General features: G+C 46.3%; 1 protein-coding gene across 3 annotated transcripts in view; it reads right to left on the bottom strand.

The window, feature by feature from the left end:
* Positions 1-1,201: 1,201 nt before the first annotated feature.
* LOC128403839 (semaphorin-7A-like) overlaps positions 1,202-10,285 on the bottom strand; it is a 28,181-nt gene continuing 19,097 nt past the window's right edge. For all 3 annotated transcript variants that reach the window (XM_053368935.1, XM_053368938.1, XM_053368936.1), the window contains exons 8-14: positions 9,421-9,599; positions 8,291-8,399; positions 7,028-7,232; positions 6,028-6,143; positions 5,275-5,447; positions 3,857-3,912; positions 1,202-2,832 (exon numbers count right to left, since the gene is read on the bottom strand). In XM_053368935.1, the coding sequence (XP_053224910.1) occupies positions 2,495-2,832; positions 3,857-3,912; positions 5,275-5,447; positions 6,028-6,143; positions 7,028-7,232; positions 8,291-8,399; positions 9,421-9,599 (1,176 nt within the window). In that variant the 3' untranslated portion in view covers positions 1,202-2,494. The remainder of the gene's footprint in view (positions 2,833-3,856; positions 3,913-5,274; positions 5,448-6,027; positions 6,144-7,027; positions 7,233-8,290; positions 8,400-9,420; positions 9,600-10,285) is intronic.

Below are 10,285 nucleotides of genomic sequence, written 5' to 3'. Positions count from 1 at the left end.
GAGGCGTAGGGGTGTGAGCGAGGGTGGGGATAGGTGCCTGAGGAGGGAGAATATAAAAGCCGACCAATAGGCAAAGGAGAAGTCCAGACGGCAGCCAATCCCGAGGGTGGGAGGGGGAGAGGGGCGGGAAGAGAGCCTTAACCGTCGTCCTCTCGCGCAGGTGTAACTGTTTAGCATCACAGGTGGCTCAGAAGTGGTCCCATGATGCGCTGCGCCCATAAGAGGCTGCCGTTTCTGGCTTCCCATAATGCACTGCGGGGAAAAATTGGGCCTACGGGGTTGCCATGGTTACACACATAGCATGTGAAATTAATAAATTAAAAAATTGTCCAGTAGCACCTTAGAGACCAACTAAGGTGCTATTGGACAATATTTTTTATTTTTATTTTGCCTACCTCAGACCAACACGGCCACCTACCTGAATATACAAAGCAAATGGTTTTGGAATTAGGGTGTGTGAGCAGGAAATGAGCTCATCAGTATTAGGACTGTGCCCAACACTTAAAATTCCCATTGCAATTAAAGGTCCCATTCATTTCAATAGGTCTATCCTGCGTATATAGTGTGGCTGGATGCCCAGCGCAGAATAAAAATAAAGAGTTAAAACCACAGCAAGCGTTAAATCAATTTATTTACTCATCAAATCTATAGCCCCCCTTTTTTCTTCCCAAGGTGGCGTTTGTGGTTCTCCCCCCCGTGCAACGACCCTGTGAGGTTGGCACCCCATGTCATGCCCAGTGAACTGCATTCGCTGAAGCATGATTCGAACCTTGGGTCTTTCCTGACGCTCTAACCACTGCACCACCTTGGGAACATAGGAACATTTGTTTGTTTTGTTCAAAAAAACTGTTTTCAAACTTTCTTGACAATATTAAACACTTTATTTTTTCTGCAAACCGCTTAAGAGGTTCTATTTACAATCAAGCGGCGGATACATTTTGCTAAATAAAATAAATAGCATCTCTGGCGTCTGTCCTAACACCATTGTCCACACTGTTTTCCCACAGTGAACCAACCAGATCCCAAAAACAGGACTCTCCTCGCTCATCTCCCCCATCAACTGGCATTCAGATGCATGGCGCCTCTCAACCTAAAATATGAACCCCACAATAGGAATTGTCCATAAATTGCTGAATCTCTTTTTAAAAGCCAATTTCCCCAGTAACTTGTGGGCAGAGAAGAGGCGTAGCATGGAGGGTCTGTCACCCCAGTTGCAATTTTGTGAAGGGGGCGCACCCCCATGCACCCACCCTGGGCATCGTGGGCATACGCTCCACCGCTGGGGCAGAGGCGCAGTTATCTTAGAAGCTTCCTGGTTCCTCTCTTTCAATTCCCAAGTTTTTTTGGGAAAGAGCATGCCGTGATCAACACCACCCGAATGCAGCCTTCGCCCCTCTTGTGTTTGGTTCAGTTCATTATGCATTATGAAACCCAAAACCCCTTCTTCACTTTCAGCTGGTCATCAACCTACGGTTGCGTTCCTTCATAACTGGATCCTTCCTCTCACTCCTTTACAGAACCTTCCCGCTGATTTTTTCATATATATATATAAAATGCAATAACTGCATGCACTGTTAGGATTGTAAACATTATATAGGCTGGGCCTTGCACACTGACAAACTGGAAAAAGAAGCTAGGAATCATTGGCGTGAGGGTACGACGGCAAAAAAGCGTCCAACTTTGATCTTTTTGAGATAATCCGCTTCTGGGTGAATTCAAACACACAGGCAGTTGAGTTCTGGCAGATGTTGACAGCTGTTTTGGCATCCAGCTTATGAAGTAAGGCAGAAGTTTGGCCAACATTTGCTCCAAAATGGCAGCCCAGGCCCAGAAGCTGTTTCGCTACATAGAAGTCCCAATTCTTAAGAGTTGGGCATGGAACCCAATACAATCCCATGCCTTCTAGCAGTAAAGATTTCACAGACTGTGTAGCTCATGCAACAAGACAAAGCCTTGGGTTATTATGTCCAGAATCTAGAACAGAAATGTAACAATAAAGTGTGGAGTGCATTTCTTTTCATTACTGGAAAATGGTTTGCTTAAAAAAAGGAAATAAACTCTGGGTAAACCCTACCCAAGTTGGGAAGGGCCACTGGGAAAACAAAATGGTTTGCGGGGTTGGATTGAGCCAGAGTTTATTCCAGGATGGCTCAATAAATATTCTTTCATTGCTAATCATACTGGAATGGACAAATCAAACAATCAATGACAAGTCTTGCCTTCCTTGATTCTCCTCTGACTCTCAGCATTTCCTAGTGAAAGGCTATTCTGGAATTAGGAGCCGGGGAATTAATTCTCTTTTTGTGTGTGTGGGATGAAATAGTGGGCTTGGAGAAAGTTGATGGATGATGGATCCATTTTTGTTGAATTGGGTGCGATTTGCCCAATGCTCAAGAATGGGCAGGTGGGTCGGGATAATTTGGTGCCCCTTGTTTCGTTTTCAAAGACAGACAGACAATTAGTTGGCAGTGTGTGAAGAGATCTGCAGCCTGGTCTATAGCAAGAGAATTGTTATGGTGAGGAACAAGATGCCCATAGCCATGACTGCCACGGAGACTTCTGGGATCCGACCACTGTTGAGGGTGACTTTGAAGGCTGTGATTTCCTCTTGGTAACCTTCTTCTCTGGAGGTGCACTTAAAGACCCCCTGGTCCATCGGGGTGCTCTCCCCGAAACGGAGGGTGCAGGACTGTTCGTCCATGGAGCATGGGTACGTCTTGTCATCTTTGACCCAGGTGTAGATGGCGTGGTGAGACCGCAGAGGGCACGGCAGGTAGATGTAGCCAGTGGGATCTACACTCACTTTCTTGAGAGCCTCCTGGGCTAACTTTTCTTCAAGGGTCAACATTTAAAGAGAGAGAAAGAGAAAAAAACATAGGAGAAACCATTTTTAGGTTTGTTTGCAGGTTCAACTAAGGCTCTTCCTCCAGAAGGCCCTCAGAAAGTTGATCTGAAAGGAAGGCAGCTTTCAGTTGGATAAAGGTTCTCAACCCCTGTTCTAGAGAATTGGCACCCATGTAGAACGTCACTTACCATCAAGACATTTAACAGAAACCAAGCCTCGCATCACTTAAGGCCAATGGGCTTGCATTGAAACAGCAGTTTATTCCATTTCCCCATTATATCTGAGCTTTCATGTGATGTAAAAGCCACTTAATGGAAACCTAATGGAATATAGCACGTGCTCAGCATTCATTTCCTTGTTTTCTAATTCCAGAAAAAGCTCATTTTGCAACCCACTGGACCCAGAAGATTGCAGGAGTAAAGTGACCAAATGTGGGGCAGTATGTTAGCACTCAGTTCTTTCCTGAGGTTTCCATGGAGAAACAGAAAGGATGCAAGTGTAATAGTGTTGTTCAGAGGCATTCATTGTATCATATCACGCCCACTGGTGTGAATGCAATTTAGCATAAAATGCTGGTATATTGGTCAATAAGCCACGGTTCCATAACGCAACAGGTACTGTGTAGAATCACAGAACTGCAGAGTTGAAAGAAACCTGAAGTGTCATTTGGTCCAACACCTGAATGCTCTGCAAAAGGAACATTAGAAAACGGGACACAAGCACTAGCATTGTAATCAGGAAAACTAATGCAGTATTCTCTCCCTCTGAATACAGCCTAGGCCTAGTCCTGCCCTTTGGAATCAGCAGCAGACAGAAGTCTTTGGTAGTTAATTGTTTCAGTACTTGGCCCAATCAAACCTGTGCTGGAATTATCTGAGGGTTCAGGGAGATGAGGGTTGGAAAAAGAAACCCATACTTTTCATTTCTCCATCATCTGTGACCCTTAAAGACAACCTAACCCAGCCGTTTGCATCCACAGGCCTAAAAGGTTTCTATGCTGCATCGTCTTACCTTCAGCGTTTTCACACATGGAAGCTGTGCTCGATGAATCTAGGTTCTGAAGCAAGCTGTTGAAGGAAACATACAGGTGTAAGAAGAGCCCAGCTGGAACAAACCAATGGGTTGGACTGGGTCCCAGGGACTGAGCTACGTTAGTCAAAAAACAACGCTTTGAATGCATCATAAACATGCAAGACCAGGGACTCAGCTACATTGGCAAAGAAAAAACGTTTTATATGTTTTGTTTATGCATTCTAACACTGAGACGCCAGATGGCGCTGTGGAGTCCTGTTTTTGCCAACCTGATTTCTCATACAAAGTTTGCAATGCGTTTAACTGAAACAGTTTTTTGATGTGTTTAGATCTAGCCCTGATGGTGCTGGACAGCAAAAAATAAATAAATCTAACATAGCGTTCCCCCCCTTTGTTATAATGGTCTAATTTTTGATGTATTTATAGCGGGTTTTTCTTGTGTGTAGATCCACCCCAACTCTACAATTCTATGATTTCTATTATCCTGTTCCCCACAGTGGCCAAAGAGATGTTTCAAAGAAGTATAAAAGCAGCACATGAGGGCGACAGCTCCACCCTTGTGTTTTGGGGTTTCCTTAGTCCCAAGCACCAGGTACTCAGAGGTGCAAATGGACCAGCAGTTAGAATGGATAAATATGTCAATTTTGTTTTCATATCTCCCTTTTCCACGCCGTAGTTCAGCTCTCCACATTTCCATATCAGCTTGTGCTTTTCTTTAAAAAAAGTCCTCATGAAAATTTAGCAGGGTTTCAGTGCAAATTCTTCCTAATGTACACGTTTTTGGGATGCAATTTTGCCAAACACCCTTGCAAACACCCTCCCCACCTTCCACTAGTCTGGAGGGGCCATCAGTTTCAATAGATCAACTTTGAGTATCGCTTAATTGGATGCAGGTAAAGGTAACGGTAAAGGTAAAGGGACCCCTGACCATTAGGTCCAGTCGTGGCCGACTCTGGGGTTGCCGCGCTCATCTCGCTTTATTAGCCGAGGCAGCCGGCGTACAGCTTCCGGGTCATGTGGCCAGCATGACTAAGCCGCTTCTGGCGAACCAGAGCAGCGCACGGAAATGCTGTTTACCTTCCCGCCAGAGTGGTACCTATTTATCTACTTGCACTTTGACATGCTTTCGAACTGCTAGGTAGGCAGGAGCAAGGACCGAGCGACGGGAGCTCACCCCGTCGCAGGGATTCGAATCACCGACCTTCCGATCGGCAAGCCCTAGGCTCTGTGGTTTAACCCACAGCGCCACCCGCGTCCAATTGGATACAACGTCACAGGAAAATGCAGCAATTAGACTGAAGCAACATGCGAAGTATGGGGAGGAGGTGCTTTGGAAAGTCGATTTATCAGGATCAGCCACCCCAAATTTCCTTTCCCCTTTTGATTGTGGGCCAGACCTGCCAGTGGAGTTACTGTCCTGGGAGACAATGGAGCAAGTCTTCTGTTCCCCGTCCCACCCACAATATGGGTCACGGGCCAGGATACACTTCCAGCAGTTTTCCTTGTACTGGTCGCAGTCGGCCAACAGCAGGCGCACCACCTCGAACTCGGTGCTGGCGTACAGGTGGCCCTGCCAGAGAGAAGATGGATTAATAATAATAATAATAATAATAAATTTTATTTATATCCCGCCCTCCCCAGCCGAAGCCGGGCTCAGAGCGGCTAACATCAAATGTATAACACATTAACATAAAATCAGACAATCAATTAAAATACATCCTCAAATCAGATCAGGATCAGAATAAAATCCAATCAGATGGCAACCCGTAGATTAGGGTTGGGGACCTTAAATGCTCACCAGGCCCAAATGTTTGTGCTGAACTTATAGGGGCCTGTGAGTGTTCCACCAGATTGGAGCCACAGCTGAAAAGGCCCTGGCTCTGGTTGAGGCCAGCCTAACCTGCCAAGGGCGGGAGAAAGAAAGGAAAAACAGCTGCCTGAAGGGGACCCCACCCACTGCAAGGAAGAGAGGACTGTAAGATGCCCCCCTAGTTTGGGAAACTAAGATGGATCACTGAGAAAGGGATTTTTAAAATTTTCTTTTTTTGGAAAAAGCAACCCTGCCTGGCTGTTCTTTGAGTTTTGGGGAGTAAGGAGGGGAGAAAATATTCTTGCACTTGCCCAACTGTGCCACTTAGCTGCACTCTTACCGAATCGTCGTCCAAGATCATAGAAGAGACAGGGGCTTCCTTCTTGAAGGGACTCAGCTCAGCAACAATCACCGTCTGGTCTTTGCTTCTCAGCACCTTGTGGATCTTCCCTTTGGCTGCGGCACCGAGAGAAGGAGAGGCTAAGTTGTGTTCATAGGAAGCTGCCTTAAATATTGAGTCAGATCATTGTTCCATCTACCTCAGTCCTGTGTACATTGATCAGCAGTGTGGCCCTCTGCGGATTCCAGCCAGGAATTTCTCCCTGCCTTACCTGGAAATGCCAGGGATTGAATTTCGGACCTTAACACATCAGGCGCTGCACCACTGAGAGTTGTCGGTTTCCTCTTCCTCAGCATCAGACCACATTCACTCTGTGCATTTAAAGCACTGCAATACTGTACAGTGGTACCTCAGGTTAAGTACTTAATTCGTTCCGGAGGTCTGTTCTTAACCTGAAACTGTTCTTAACCTGAAGCACCACTTTAACTAATGGGGCCTCCTGCTGCCGCTGCACCGCCGGAGCACAATTTCCGTTCTCATCCTGAAGCAAAGTTCTTAACCTGAAGCAATATTTCTGGGTTAACGGAGTCTGTAACCTGAAGCGTCTGTAACCTGAAGCGTATGTAACCCGAGGTACCACTGTATAAGGGCAGGCACACTTTTGTTCTGGGTTCCTCCTCCCTCCTTCGTGTTGTGAGTGAGGACTCTGTTGCAACAGATCAATAAAGATCAGGCTTACTAGCTGCTTTGCTTCTCAATATTCTCTGGTTGGCCTCTGTTCTTTTCTCCTACCAATAGGGAACCTACGTAAGGACTCTATATGGGCTCTTGGGTACCCCATAAGGGAGTACCCAAGTATTTTTTTTACAACACCCCATAAGGGAAAGGGAGAAGTTTTTTTCCTTATAGCACGATGATCCCCACGGACAAGCAGTTCCACAGAGCAAGAGTGTGGTGCCGGAAGGCTGGTCTCCCCTCCGTGGCCACCAGCCAAGCTTACCTGTTCCCAGGAAGAGGACATCGCGGGAGATGCCGGCAGCATCCTGCACGCTATCCACCACCACCTGGGTGTACGTGTCGTTGTTCTGGAGGATGTAGAGGGGGTGCTCTTCATCCGGGTAGATGACCGAGTCGATTTCGGGGTGGTCCTTAATGAAGGTCAGGGTAGATTTGGGCAACGGAGGGTGACCATCTGGTGGCACACACTGAGCAGGAGGAGAGAAAGGTAGACGGGGATAAGTCAGCGCATGTGTAGGAGAAATGAACATTTTGTACAAAAAAAAAAAAGATTCCTGCTTTTTGGTTGTTTATCTTTATTAAAGATTTTCTTGTTTTACAAAAGTGTGTGCAATGTCTCTCTCTGGTATTTTTTCCCCCATGTAACATTTTTTACAAATCAGTTTCTTTTGTGGAGACTTTAGGAAGAAAAGGGGGAAAGATGGGTGGGGTCGGGTGGCGATGCTTCTATTTTACGTACTATATGTGGGGTTTTGTGTCAGCGTTGCTTGTGCAGGTTCTCTGCTGTTCACTTGTGTTCCTTTGGTGGTGAGAGAGGTTGGGGTTGGACAAAGTGTGGCTGTTCATTTGTGGTTGGCTGTGGTGGTCTTTGTTTTCATGTGTGAGTGGGTGGGTGTTTTGGATCAGGTTAGCCATATTGATTTGTATGCTGTTGATGGATTCTTGTCGTTGTCTTGTTGGGCTGTGTATGTGATAAAGGGGAGCCATACCGGGGTGAAGTATGGCTCCCCTCTATTTGTCCCCGTGTCAGTTTCAGTTTATCGGTTAATTTTTCTAGTAAAGCTGTTTCCCATACTATTTGGTACCATTGGTCCATGCTTACTCCTGACAGGTCTCTCCAGTGTCTGGCTATGATGCTTCTGGCTGCTGAAAGTAGGTGGTGTTATGTACTGAAGTTCTCACCCTGGGCCAGCAGGGGGATACGGTAGATAGTTTTCACTCAGGTCCACATATGCAAATAAGGGATTGAAAGTGACATTCGGTGATTGGATAGTTACAGAAAATGGTTACTGTTGTGTTCTAGTGGAGCTCTATATAAGCAGGCTGGCTGAACCCTTCAGTTCAGTTCTGACCTGTGAATAAACAAGAGCTGTTTGAAGAATCGCTGTGTCGTCTGATATGTTCACCCACAACTTAACATGTGGGTTATGAGTTCTTTGTGGTGCAATTGGACATTATAGTCTTGGAAGATGTTTAGTAAGGTTCCTGCTTTTTAAAAAACCCAGAGGGCCAGTAATGACCTTACCATGCCGGGTCTGGGCACAGGGATGGGGCCGGTGACCCCTTTGAACTTCGAAGTCTTGAAAACGTTGCTGATCCGGTTCATCGAGTACGAACAGACAGCAGATGAACCCCTAAGGGGGGAAAAACCAAAAACACTGGTATGATGTCAGTCTTACAGCCGACTGACCATTCCAGGAAGCACAAAATCACAAACTCAAAATCGGCTTTTCTCTGCAGTGAATACTCCTAGCACGTTTGTGAATGGATACGACGAAGACATTTTGTCAAAAGCAGCTTCTGACATAGATGCTGCTGGCTGAAGCACAACAGTGGAAATGGCATTAAAAAATCAGACTCAATTATTGTGGCATTAAAAGAAATCTGGAATTTATTTATTTCAGGAAAAAGTAGCACACGAATTATGGGTCTCTAAAGGACAGGAAGATTCAGGCCATTTTTACCCAGTTGTGGTGGTATTTTATTCCGTATAGTTTAGTTTCAGGTGTACAGGTGTATGCTGGCTACGGAAATATGGATGTCATGATTTTAGATTGGGTGTTATCATTCAATATGTTTAGGTTTTGCATGCCCTTGCCTTCATCATCATCATCTTCATCATCATCATTTTTAATTTGTATGCTGCCTTTCTATCTTACAATACTCAAGGCGGTTTACAAGCTGAAGAAACAAACATCTTATAACAAGTTATAACAAGTTAGATGTATTATTGAATTTTTTATTACCTGTCTTCCTGGCTTTATAAGGGAACTTTGCCACCTCTGTTGCACAGGCTCTCGGAGGGTAGAAACCTTATACAGTGGTTCCTCTGGTTGCGAACAGGATCCGTTCTGGAGGCCCGTTCGCAACACGAAAAGAGCGCAACCTGCAGCGGCACGTCTGCACACGCGCGGGTTGCGATTCAACACTTCTGTGCATGCGCGTGATGTCATTTTGTGCATCTGCGCACACGCGAGTGGTGAAACCTGGAAGTAACCCTTTCCAGTACTTCTGGGTCGCCGTGGGATGTAACCCCAAAAAACGTAACATGAAGCGGACGTAACATGAGGTATGACTGTAGTGCACTTAATGCGACTAAGGTAGGCTGGCCTTGATATGGGAGCTGGGTTGAATCCTGCCCTGCCCTTAACTCACCAGGCACTGGAGAAGACGCCGTACAGCACCGTCTCGCCCTTGCCGCCCTCTTTCCTGGAGACGAAGGCGTCCCGGAGGCGGTGGAAGCGCATGGGCTCAGTGGGGTGTCCACACACCAGCCTCGCCTTGAGGAAGGTGCTCCAGGAATCCGCCATGACAGGCCTGCCGCCTTGGTCCACCTGGAAGGGCAGAAGACCTGATGTCATGGGCAGGCTGGGTCCATGCAGAGGAGAGGAGGGAGGCACCAGCTGGAGAAGAAGACTCAGAGCTCGGGGAGTGGTGGGGGGACGACGACAACGGGTGGTCACAGGGAGCAGACTGGGAGGAGGTGGGCGAGGTAACAGGGTTTGGTGAGCAGGAGGAGGCTGTGGCAGAGAGCAGCCCAGACTCCGAGGCAAAAGAGGAGGCTGGAGGGGAGTGGGGCCAGGAGACAGAGAGGAGCCCAGCTGGTGAAGAAGTGATGGCAGACCCTCCAAGTGTCTCTGTCTTCCAGGGACAGTCTGGGATTTACAGAATCCTGGTTCTGATTAGATCCTGGAATTCTCATTGGAGAAATGTTGGAGGGAGTGGAATAGGACATCTCTATTTTCATTGGAGAAATATTGGAGGGTATGGAAGAAGATGTCCCTCTTTTCATCGGAGAAATGTTGTAAGGTATGGAAGGGGAAATAATAATAATAATAATAATAATAATAATAATAATAATAATAATAATAATAATAATTTATACCCTGCCCATCTGGCTGAGTTTCCCCAGCCACTCTGGGTGGCTCCCAATCGAGTGTTAAAAACAATATAGCATTAGATATTAAAAACTTTCCTAAACAGGGCTGCCTTCAGATGTCTTTTAAAAATAGGATAGCTG

This window comes from Podarcis raffonei, chromosome 16, assembly GCF_027172205.1.
Source record: "Podarcis raffonei isolate rPodRaf1 chromosome 16, rPodRaf1.pri, whole genome shotgun sequence".
Taxonomy (NCBI): domain Eukaryota; kingdom Metazoa; phylum Chordata; class Lepidosauria; order Squamata; family Lacertidae; genus Podarcis; species Podarcis raffonei.
The sequence above is the reverse complement of the archived record's forward strand: the minus strand, read 5'-3'. Positions and strand labels throughout refer to the sequence as shown.